A 12323-nucleotide genomic window follows, 5' to 3' on the forward strand; every position below is an offset into this window, starting at 1 on the left:
ATGTTTTCCAGTTATAGCAGCCTTATACTCCAATTTGTGCAAATTAGAGAAGAAAAAAAAAATATCAGCTGCTCACAACACTTTTCCACACACAGAGGAGATTTTTTGCACTATGTTCGCTCCCAAGCTCCTAGATCCAGACAAGGCAAAAAGAAAACAAAGTCTGTTCCTGAGACCATTTTGTGACATTACACTGAATGGGTCCCAGAAAAGAACAATCTGCACTCCCCAGCCACAAAGCAAACACCTCAGACTTCAGAAGCATCAAGGAAACCGTGAACCAAAACTTGTGTTCTGTCTTTTTTTAAAGCCAACACTGTTTCATTCATTTGGGTTTCTGTGCAACTCCAAGTACTGTTTTTATGCTTCACGCGCAATGCCCAAATGCTGGGGGTATATCTTTCTCTCCCCTAAAAGTGTGCCACAGGTTATTTTCGTGACACAAACAGGCAGGGATAACCTTTATCAATGACTTTCAGATAGCTTCTAAAAAAGTTAATCAAAAAAGGCAAGTGGGTTTAGAAAGGTTTTGTTGGGACTGGGTCTTAGACTCTAGCATTCTGAAGGTACAGCATAAACTTCAGTCTACTTATGAGCATGGATTGCCTCTCTTCTGATTTACTTGCTCTACTACACCACCAGCACATCTTGAAACTCAAAGAGTAATTTATTACATCCCACCATATTTAGTTTGTGTTTTGTTTATGGAAACTGAGGAAAAAAAACCAAAAGGAGAGCATACAAGTAGACTGGATTTATTACTCTCCCTTTGGAAACGTCCTCATTCTTCAGAATCAAAGTCAAAATATTGCTGGTGAGGACCATTCTGTGAGAGCAAGCGTGCACACCACAGTCCAGCAGACTCCCGCCACACAACAAGCAAAGAAATCTTGCAGGCTTTTAGTGTGGTCCTTTCTCTGATGTGCTTAGCTACCGTACAGCCTGAATTTTCAAGTTTCCTCTTGACTTTTTTCTAGTTCAGAGCCTGAAGTAAGGCAATTACATCAATATCCTAATTTAATTAGAAAGTAGACTCCTGATCCAAACATCAAGCAGGGTGTCACAGATCAGATAACATGAAAAGGCAAAAATATATTAAAATGCTTTTGAATTAAATTTATCTTTCCACCTTTATTTAAAATTAGCCTCTAGGCTTCATTTCAGAGAATAAATTTGGAGTCTATGAAAAGCTTCATGTACTAACTCAGTTTTTTACAAACCTAAGTGTTAGGAAATAAGTATTTGAAATAAGCAAGTTTTTTGGAACAAGTACATTCTCCAGTTACTATAAAACTGGAAGCCAAGCCTGCAAATCCCTGCAACTAACTACTTAACATAACTATTCTTCAAGAATGGCTGCATGGTTGTTATGCCTAACTTCATGCACATATTATACTTGATACTATCATTGAGTCCAGGTGCATCTCAGTTTTACAGGTAAGATTGTTAAACAAGGGATTTTCACTTCTCTCACTATCTTCCTAGTCAACATTTTCAGATGCCCTTCTGCACTCCAGACTTAAATGTGTAGTTTCTTACTCGTGGATATTAGAAAGTCTACAGTGAGGCTTCTTCATACACATCCTGATCTTTTGCTACCCGGATGAACAAAGCTAAATACAAACATTGCAGAGTTGGCTTCAGGTATTCAGATGCAAATAAGTCTTCACAGCAATGCAAGGATGATGCTGATAAATACCTGTCCAAAACCCAAGCATACATACCTTGCTGAACAATGGCACTTTATTTTCTGTGCAGAACAGAAAGTTTATTTAAGTCTGTCCAAAATTTCAGTATAAATAAGAGTTCTCTTCAAACTGTTTCAAGAACAGCTGCCATTTCCTTGAACTGCATGAAGAAGTTCTAAAAAGCAAGAGTTCAGATAAATTTCAGTTGCCTAAAGAAAACCTCAAACTGTAGTTCAAACTATTGTCTTAGACAAAAAAAACCAAACCCAAAAAAACATAATTCAGGTTTATCACATTCCCCATTCCCTCCAGTTACAGTCTGCAGCTTAAACTGAAAGTTTCTGCAATTCTTTTTGTGAGTTGGTTATCACTTGGGCAAATTGTCTGTTAAATTTACAAAGGTGATGTCTTATTTGAATGGATTTCATAGAATCCTAGAAGGGTAGGGGTTGGAAGGGACCTTTAGAGATCACCTAGTCCAACTCCCCTGCAGAAGTAGGTTCACCTAGACCAGGTCGCAAAGGAACATGTCCAGGCCGATCTTGAAGACCTCCGAGGAAGGAGACTCCACAACCCCTCTGGGCAGCCTGTTCCACTGCTCCCTCACCCTCACACTGAAACAGTTTTTTCTTATATTTAAGTGGAACTTTTTGTGTTTCAGCTTCATCCCATTGCCCCTTAGAAAAAAAAGGATGCCCCAACCTCCTGACATCCACTGTTTATACACTTATAAATATTAATGAGATCTCCTCTCAGTCTCCTCTAGACTAAACAGCCCCAGTTCCCACAGCCTTTCCCTCATGAGGAAGATGCTCCAGTCCCCTGATCATTTTGGTTGCCTTGTATGGGACTCTACTCAGAAGTTCCCTGTCCCTCTTGAGTTGGGGAGCCCAGAACTGGACACAGGATGTCAGATGAGGCTGCACCAGGGCAGAGTAGAGGGGGAGCAGAATCTCCCTTGACCTGCTGCCCACACTCTTCTTGATGCATCCCAGGATGCCATTGGCCTTCTTGGCCACGAGGGCACATTGCTGGCTCATGGTTAGTTTATTGTCAGCCAGGACTTCCAGGTCTCTCTCTGCAGAGCTGCTCTCCAGAAGGTCAACCTCCAGCCTGTACTGGTGCATGGGGTTGTTCCTTCCCAGATGCAGGACTCTGCACTTGCCCTTGTTGAACCTCATGAGGTTCCTGTATGCCCAACTCTTTGACTATTAATAGAAGATGCTATGAAAGAAAAAAATAAAGTAACCCTCATAACACAAAAAAATACTCAAAAACCTTCTCATATGAATGTTTCTACTGCCACCTGAAATAATCCAGGCTTCTCAAGCATAATATCCATTTGTTAAAGCAGTTGAACTGCAAATTATTAAATAGGCTTCAATCAGAATGAATACATTGCACAGTGCCTCAGGTTTCAGAATATCCTTCTCATATTCCTGCCAGTCCAACTCCAAAGATTTAATTTGCAAGCCTGTATTATATTCTAAGGGATGTAATTGCTTTTTAAACAGGAATGACAATGGAAGTGCCACATTTATGCAAGATTAAACAATATTAGGCAATTTTACAGATGACACAGTGGTTAAGAGCCAGTGACAATGAAGCAGACCAACCTCCATTCCTAATCATTAACAAATGCTAGGCTTAACTCAAGTTTTATATTTTGAAGCTGGGAGACAGTTCCATAGATCTAGGATATTGCATCCATCTTTAATAAGGCAGAGTGATATTTGATAAGACCAATCCAAAAGTCTTCACAGCTTCAGTTGTTAGCTTCAAGAGAATAGATTAATTACTAATGAATTATCATTTTTTTGATTAGTAATGTAGAGGTAAATGTCATGAAAGAAGTATTTATCTTCAGTGTTTTAAATAATTATGTAATGCTTCATCTTTGAGTAACTGTATTGGTAAATAAGCAACAAAAATGTGTCCATCAATGTCTGCAGTTGCTCCTTCCCAACAACATCACTGATGTTTTTAAGGGATTGAATCAACATTGATTACATACCTTGAACTGTGGTATAGTCATTTCAAAAGACCTGTCTGTTATTTGTCCTGAAGGGTCTGCCACTTTTAGTGTCACTGTAACATAAGGATACTTCAGAGACCTGCAGTTGTCAGAGCTCATTGCAACTCCCAGTTTCCATTTAATATCTACAAACTAGAAAGAAGAAATTCATTGGAAATGGTGCTAAAAGAAAGACTTAGCCTACCATTGCTGTTTGATGGATGTTTTACAGACCTAGATGTCACATCCAAATGAGAAAAACATACACATTCATGTACTAATGTGAATAATAATAAAAAAAAAAAAAATCGGTCCTTCCTTCTAATACTAAAAAAGTAAGTCATTTAATAAGTTACTTCACTTAATCCATTTTCCTTATTCAGACACTGTCAATAGTCAAGTACAATCTATTTCAAGTTCTATTAAGAGAAGCCAGAGGCTCACGAGTTCACCTGGCTTGTATATCATTCATGCTTTTGTCGTGTTTTCATAGAAGTTTCCAAATGAAGTGGAAACATGAGAAAAATCTCAGAGTGCTCAAAAATTTTACAATAATAATGGGAAAAAAATAGAGCATTTCATAACTGCATTTTAGATAAATCTAAGAACATGATAAATAAATTTCAGACAGGTAAGTTATCATTTTTAGCCTTCTATGATAGGCAGAGCTGCTGAATAAGAAGTGAAGGCGGCCTTTGGAAGCTTACCATCAAGCCTTCAATATTTCTTTTTTTACTAATTCTTTACTCTTAAACTGTTGTTATAAAGAAAAAAGATCTTAAAATGCAAATACACTCTGTATTATTTTTTCAAAAAGAGAAAAATGTGATGCTGGAAATTGACAAAGTATCTTAAAAAAAAAAAAGTCAAGTTAAGTGAGACAAAGAATAAAACAATCAAGTGCTGGTGTTATCAACCCTAAAGAACAATTCAAATGACATTGAAGTAAACAGATTTACATAAATAGACAATACAATTGTCTGCCATACTGCCTGCCACTCACCTTCTTGCACTAGGAAGTATGGAATATGACATTATCATCCATACAATAACATCAGGAAAATGTTCAGCATTTAGACAACCATTATTTTAAATGCTTCTTTATCTGGAAACCTACACATACGGGAAAGTTTTTGGCAGTCAGGATAACTGTGCTCCTGACAACATACACAATGAAGCACCGATATTTCCGACAAGTTTGTTCAACTGCACTTTGTCTTTTACTTACCTGCCCCACTGTGGCTGTATTTCTTTCATCTTCTGACATGCTAATAGATTTGCCCTGCTCGTTCCAGACATGACGAATGACTTGAACCGTGTGTTTCGGCAGTGCGTTGACTGTGTTGCTCAAGGTGGTGACAAGTTCTTCCGTAGAGAGATTGTTTCTGGCTGCTGTGCTATAGTTACATCCAAAGAACACTGTATCAATTTAATTCTCCACCAATTTAATAAGATCTGTACCTTTACCCCAAATAGGAAACTTTTTATTTCTGCTTTATGTGTTCACATACTTTACAATAATTAGGAATCAGCATAGAGCTACCAAGATGATCAGGGGACTGGATCTCCCAAGGCTGTGGGAACCGAGGCTGTCTAATCTAGAGAAGAGGAGACTGAAGGGGGATCTCATTAATATTTACAAATATCTAAATGGTGGGTGTCAGCAGGTTGGGGCATCCCTTTTTTCTGCTGTATCCAGTGACAGGACAAGGGGTAATGAAAAGAAGCTGGAACACAAAAAGTTCCATTTAAACTTAAAGAAAAACTTTTACTGTAAGGATGAGGGAGCCCTGGCACAGGCTGCCCAGGGAGGGTGTGGAGGTCTTCTCTGGAGGTCTTCAAAACCTGCCTGGACGCTTTCCTGCATGACCTGATCTAGATGAACTTACTTTAGGAGGGGAGTTGGACTAGATGAGCGCTAAAGGTCCCTTCCAACCCCTACCATTCTATGACTCTATGAAGCCTGTGGGGTTTTCTTCCCCCCTCCCAAATATTTTACTAGTATTTTGTATCCACATGCAAAAAGCAGGACTTGACTTTTAATGTGTCTAAATATGCAGAGACCAAGCATTTCTGGGCTTACACAACACTGAAACAAAAATAATCACAAACTCTAATTGCTATTGCAATTGAAAAAAAAACCAAAGCATAATTCAGTGAAGGATGTGTACATAGAGCAGCTAAACAATATTATTACCCAAGACAAACACCAGGTCAATTAAACATTTAGAAGTGATAATTTAAGTATCATTGAAAGTCAAGGATGGACCTCTAGGTAATGATATAATTGGCACCAGTAGGAGTCAAACGATGCAATGAACCCTCAACTGAAAAGACCACAAGTCTAGAGAAAAAAAAAAGACACTCTGTTTTCTCTGTAGAAACAGATAAAACAAAAAAATCCCACCGGAGTTCATTCATGCAAATCCACACCTCTTAAGGAGACAGTAACAAAAGAGAAAAAGAGTTAGTCCAACACAATTTAAGGCTTTATATTTTATAGATAAAAAAGTAGTGTGTTAAATTTCTATTGGTATATTTTCTTTAGTCATACTATCATCATACAAAGCATTTAGACATTAGCTACTAAAAGAACAGAAAGAGATGTTGAAAAAACTACCTTTCTGAAAACAGAGCAAAACAACAGCTGAAAATGCTACCTAAACATTCTACCTTTATCTCAGGAGTATCAAAGCAGAGTTCAACATTATAAAGCTGTGTGCCCTACGAACAGGCAGAAATGCTGGTTTCTGATCTCTAAGAAAAAAGAAACTTTTAGAACAACTTCTTCCAGGCAAAGGTTTAGCTGACTTAGCTTTCAAACTGAGCTTGACTTCCTCTTATTTTGCCAATACTGCTAAAGCTTCCAAACAGGATCTTAGAACAATTTCCTCTATTTTTTTTTTATTACAAGTGAGACTATATATTAAGTAACTACATTTCTTTTTTTAAAGGAATATAAAAAAAGACCAGAAGGTGGGTTTTTGTGTACTTAATGTTACAAACTTTGCCCTTTTCCCAAATCAGCTCATATACCCAAAATGTGATGACACTTTATAATACCACTATTAAGTTGGGGTGAAGGGGGGGAAAAAAAAAAAAAAAGAGACATGAAGCACAGTAAATTATTTTCTGCTTACCTAAATAGAAAGGAGACAATGTTAGCTATTTTTGCCAGGTCACCAACATTAATCTCAATCCCAGACATTTGAATTCTCTAGAGAGAAAATGTTGAAAGGATTACAAATAATAATAAACTATACATTACTAAAACCCTCTTTATACACACCCACACACAAAATTGACTTGAGGAATCTATCCTTTACAGTGTATACAGCTAAAGTATTTGCTTGTAAGTGCTAGTATCCAGATTTACCTGACACAGTTCAGTTGTATTTACACCTGGGATCTTATGGTTCAGATGTTGAACTATTTGCTCACACTGTAAAGAAAGTAAATTTGAAAGCATTCTTAATACCTTTTTCAATATACAAGACAAAGCTAGTTTGAATACCTGGAGATTACAAAACAAAGAAGAAAACTGGGTATGGGCAACAGGAGGATACTTTAAACACTGAAATGTGTTCAAAGGATGCTTTAAACACATTGAAAGGACTGATTTTAATATTACATCAAATTCAAGAAAGGGAAATAAACTCTGCCAAAACTTTTAGTACTACATCAGTGCTACATCATTTCTACTTAACATACCAGTTTCATACTAATTGAACAGTCATCCTGTTTTAAGAGCACACTACAGGAAACAAGCTGAATGTTTTCTAGACAAGGCAGCTTCATATCTAATTTAAATGAAAGACAAAAACTTTTAAAGTCTTCTGTGGTAAAAACACAAAATTAACGCAATTCCATTGCTCTTCACAGTACTGGTCCACTTTATGAGTCATGTAAAACTAATCTACCACATACTTAAGCTCCCTCTGCAATGGACAAAACATCCCCGAGGAGTTTAAACAAACAGGTTTCCTACAATCAAAGGGTGCCAGGAGTCCTTCCATGTCCCATTTGCTGCTCTACTTACCAGTTCTGCAAAAAAGTCTTGAGGTATTAAACGAATCTTCTCTGCAGCACCACTAACATCTGAAAAGGGAAACCGCAGTCATCAGAAGCAAATCCTTGAAGTAATCTAATAATAAATCTAATCTCTCCCTGAAAAAAAACCCAAGATCCCTACACATGCGTTTACCTTAAAAGCAAAGCTTCCTTTAAGGGAGTTTGTCCCGAAGTGCATTAACGTCACCTACTCAGCATCCCAAGTAAAGTCTAAGAGAAGCGATTCCATAAGGCCTCAGAGCCCCAGACTACGTCCATGCAATTGTGTGGTCTGACAACCCTGCATAACTCTGCCGACCCCGTGGTGCAGTGCCCGCACCAAGCCCCTCAGCTCCGCGGGAAGCCGGCCGTGCTCAAGGCTGCCCGATGACAGCAGCGGCAGCAGCACAGGACCGCTGTTCTGCCTCAGCTATGCTACCGCACCCAGGCTGTGGCCTGCCCGGGAAGGTCCCCGCTGGCCCACCACCAGGCTTCACGAGGACGCCAAACCTTGGCGTTCCATTGACCCACCAGCGCCCCGGACCCTGGGTGATGTGGCTTCGCGGCCCGCCCCTCCAGCTGAGCTCTCAGGAGAGGAGTCCCCGCAGCCGCGGCCGGCCGCTCTCCCTTCCCTACTCCGCTCTACAGACCCGAGCACCGGCTCCCATTCAGCTCCCCGCCGCCCGCACGCTGGGGCCCGGGCCAGGGCCCGCTCCCTCACCCAGCGCTTCCAGCGCCCGCACCAGAACCGCCGTGCCACCGCCAGCCATGGCGCCGCGCCCCGCCGACGTCCCGCTTCCGCCACACGACGCTCACCGCACTGATTGGCTTCGGGAGACACCGGAATGAGGCAGGGCCCGAGCTGTCGCGTTTATTGGCTGCCGGAAAGGGAGCTTGCGCTGTGCCTCCCTGGAGGGGGCGGAGCCTGCCCGCGTCTGAGGGGTGTATATCGGTCTGTACATCAATTCACTGTTCAGCGTGCACGCAGCACACAGGGTATGTTGAACTGAGTACAGATACATAGAGTGACTGGACTCTGTACAGATGGATTGTGGAAGTGTCCTGTAGACCAGCAAATAAATTGCAGTTCATGGATGATTTGTGTAGACAAACTACATCTTCAGTTTTTGTAAAACTACAGCTAGAACTACAGAATCATTTCAGCTAGAAGAGACCTTTAAGAGCATTGAGTCCAGCCTTTGTCCCAGCCCTATCAACCACTAGACCACTTCCCTAAGTGCAACACCCAACTGTCTCTTAAACACCTCCAAGGACAGTGACTCCATCACCTCCCTGGGCAGCCTGTTCCAATGCCTGACAACCCTTTCAGTAAAGAAATTCCTCCTAATACCCAGCCTGAACCTTCCCTAGCACAACTTAAGGCCATTTCCTCTTGTTCTATTGCTTGTTACTAGGGAGAACAGACTGACCCCTGCATCTCTACAACTTGCTTTCAGGTAGTTGTAGAGAGCAATAAGGTCTCCCCTGAGCCTTCTGTTCTCCAGGTTAAACAGCCCCAGAACTTTCAGCCATTTCTCACATGAGATGTGCTCCAAATCCTTTACTAGCTTGGTAGTCTGCCTCTGGATCCTCTCCAGCACCTCAATGTCCTTCTTGTAGAGAGGGGCCCAAAACTAGACACAGTATTCCAGGTGCACCCTCATCAAAGCAGAGTATAGAGGAATGATCCCCTCCATCCTCCTGCTGACAACACTGTTCCTGATACAGGCCAGGATGCCATTGGCCTTCTTGGCCACCTGGGCACACTGCTGGCTCATGTTCAGCCAGCTGTCAATCAGCACTCCCAGGTCCCTCTCTGCCTGGCAGCTTTCCAGCCACTCCTCCCCAAGCCTGTAGTGCTGCTCAGGGTTTCTCAATAAGCTTTTCACACTTTGCTGAATTGTTTGGGGTGTGGCTGGAGCCCTAACACTGGTTTCACCTTTTAAAAACAGCAAATATTATTACATTCCTCTAGTAATCGGTTTTATACTTGCTTCTAGTATTCTTTTTTTAAAAAAAGTAACATTATAATCTCAGTAGATTGCGTAGAAGACTGTGACAAAATAGTAAAACACAACTTGTCAGGCAGTAGCGCTGGCTAGTTTAAAATGTCATCTTTTTAATAAATATTAATGAAACAATTTAGAATATATTTCAGAATAAAGGTAATTATTATAGAACATGCTGTTTGTTTATGGCCTGTGTGATCTTGGCCTCTCCCTTTCAAAATATCTACTTAAGTGTGCAAATGTTTTTAGGTAGTATGTGTTTTTATGATCTCATCATTATCAAAACACTAGCAATATACATGCCGGTAAGATCTGTCTCATGATAGCAGGGATTTGACTTAATCTCTTTGTTCTTTACTTAGGTAACTCTATTACACACTTTGTTGCCTAGAGAGCTTTACATATTATTTAATATTACAATGTCATCAAGTCTCTTAGCAGTGGTTTTAGCACTATGACTAATATTGGTTATGTTACTTTTCATTGTTTTTTCAAGATGTGGAGATAGATGTGAAGTCAAATATCTTGGTGGTTTGGCAATTACAGAAGTGTTTGCTGAAATTTGGAGTTATTTTATGGTTATTTTCATCCAACATGTAAACACACGTTTAGTTATTTGAATTGGAAAAGAAAGTGGTGAAATATGTAATGATTTTGCCTTCTCTGCCCATCTATAGAATTAAATGGTTTGCCTTTAGAAAATTCTGCCTTTTCTACACGTGCTCTATGAAGAGGAAGGTAAATATGGACTAAGACGGTGATCTGATGGTACAGACTCATCTTGTAGCTAGATAAAGACTGAAAACTTAATCCAAGGAATTGCTGGGTGCAGGAACTTGGAGACAAATCTCCTAAGCTACAACTAGGAGTGGATTGCTGAAGACATACACTACAGTATCGTTGACAGGTCAATATCATAGCTTCAGGCACAGGCATCTGGCATCACTGCAGTCCTGCTAAGTAATTTGACAGGGGGTAAAATTAAATAAAAACACCATTAGCTAATTTATTCCATTTCCTAAATTTAACATGTATTGAATAGGGAGTGATTTGCATCAACTCTGAAGAACTTGGTATCAAGTTCTTCAAAAACCTCTTCAGGCAGACGGAAGAAAGTCTGTCTGCCAACTATCTTTCTCCAGTGCCTGGGCCTTCAACTGTTTAGTATCTCCAACATCTCCCTTCCTGGATACCTGACACTTTGATACTCCCATCCCTACAGTACCTAGAAACACCACTTGCTCATGCTATATTCCTTCCTTCTCTCTTTGGACTCCATTTTGCCTGTAAACAGGTAGTTTCTTTCTCCCCTGCAGCCTCTCTGGTCACTTTAGATGTTCATGTGTAATTAACTACCTGCTTTCTGCTGCCCCAGCTATTCCTCATCACAGTCTGGGCACAGCCTGGAGGTCCAGCTCATGGGCTTCCACAAAAACGCAAGGCCCCATGCAAATGCTGCAAGGAGCTGTGTGCAGGTCAGCCACGGTCTGTACAAAGCAGTGAGCAAAAGCAGCTGGGGAGGGCCAGGGCTAAAAACTGATGTGTTCCTTCTTTTCTAGGTTTTCTGAAGGAACTTTAAAGAAAGTGTAACACCAAATCTGATATGTAGATGCATATAATATTACATTGGATATTATTTGTCTTTGCTCTTATCCAAAAGGACAAGAAACAGTACGTTTATGCTCCTGAGCTGGGATAGGATGAGGGGATCCACAGCTTTAAGAGACAAATGGTATTTTTAATAGGTTTAGCACATCTTAAAGTAACGTTTGCCAGATCATACCGGGACCTCACCACCCATGTCCTCGCTGCTACACTCACTGAAGGCTCAGGCGGCGTGGAGGTGCCTCACTGCCACTGCTCTAAGGTCCAGCCTGAATCCTTGTCGCGTCTCGCTCAGTGGCCATGGCCTGTCCCCTTCCCCTGGGCGTGTCCTCCCGGACGCTGTCCGTACCTTACAGCTGCCGGAGGCCGCTGCGGAGAGGCCCGGCGGCTCGGAGCGCCGGGTGCCTCCTCCCCACCCCCGCCTGCTCGCCACCCTCGCCGCCTGCTCCCCGCAACGCAGCGGCTGAGTGCTGGCTGGCACCCCCCAACGGCTCCTCCGCACCGATGGATGGGAGCAAGCGCGGGGCGGGGCGGCCGAGGCACCACCCCGTGCCCTGCTGGGAGAGTCCATTGCCGGGGGGAGCCAAGAGGGCAGGGAGGGAAAAGTTTTCTCTGCGTTGTCGCCTGGGAGCAGTCAGGGGTAAGGCATTCATCGTTGTGTGTATCTTCTCGTCTCGCAGTTTCGTAGCGGGGCAAAGGTGCGTGGGGAGGCTCTGGAAGGTTAGTTTCTTCCCTGAGTCCCCCCTATCCCGCGCGGATCAGTGGTGCGGTCCTGGGTCAAGTCTGAGGCGAGGCGGCGTGAGGCGCTGTCAGTGCTGTGCTGCGAGATTGAGCCCAGAGCCGGTACCGGAGCTGCCCCGCCGCTACTGCCCCTGTTATCGCCACTGCCATGGAGCCTCATCGCTGGCTGCCCCTGGAGGCCAACCCCGACGTGAGTGCTTGGCTTGGAGGGTGGGC

At 42.1% G+C, this 12323-nt stretch overlaps 1 protein-coding gene across 2 annotated transcripts; it reads right to left on the reverse strand.

Annotated features, from left to right (window-relative positions):
- Window positions 1-1723: 1723 nt before the first annotated feature.
- On the reverse strand, window positions 1724-8562 carry COMMD6 (COMM domain containing 6). 2 transcript variants are annotated; one of them, XM_061995557.1, is made up of 7 exons: window positions 8474-8562; window positions 7742-7800; window positions 7079-7144; window positions 6843-6919; window positions 4931-5099; window positions 3703-3855; window positions 1724-1863 (listed from the first exon to the last, which is right to left on the reverse strand). In XM_061995557.1, the coding sequence occupies exons 1-7, from the start codon at window positions 8520-8522 to the stop codon at window positions 1813-1815; spliced, it is 624 nt and encodes a 207-aa protein (XP_061851541.1). In that variant the 5' UTR covers window positions 8523-8562; the 3' UTR covers window positions 1724-1812. The 2 variants fall into 2 exon arrangements, with proteins under 2 accessions (XP_061851541.1, XP_061851551.1); XM_061995567.1 differs by lacking the exon at window positions 7079-7144.
- Window positions 8563-12323: the final 3761 nt, after the last annotated feature.

The sequence above is a fragment of the Colius striatus genome, chromosome 1, assembly GCF_028858725.1.
Source record: "Colius striatus isolate bColStr4 chromosome 1, bColStr4.1.hap1, whole genome shotgun sequence".
NCBI classification, from domain to species: Eukaryota; Metazoa; Chordata; class Aves; order Coliiformes; family Coliidae; genus Colius; species Colius striatus.

What these genes read in the sequence shown, in the direction of transcription:
- COMMD6 (XM_061995557.1), bottom strand. Translation starts at nt 8,522, where the DNA reads ATGGCTGGCGGTGGCACGGCGGTTCTGGTGCGGGCGCTGGAAGCGCTG. An exon ending in AAGACTTTTTTGCAGAACTG is followed by an intron (nt 7,145 to 7,741) that starts GTAAGTAGAGCA and finishes CTTTCTTTACAG; the next exon opens with TGTGAGCAAATAGTTCAACA. An exon ending in ATTGTCTCCTTTCTATTTAG is followed by an intron (nt 5,100 to 6,842) that starts GTAAGCAGAAAA and finishes ATGTAACTATAG; the next exon opens with CACAGCAGCCAGAAACAATC.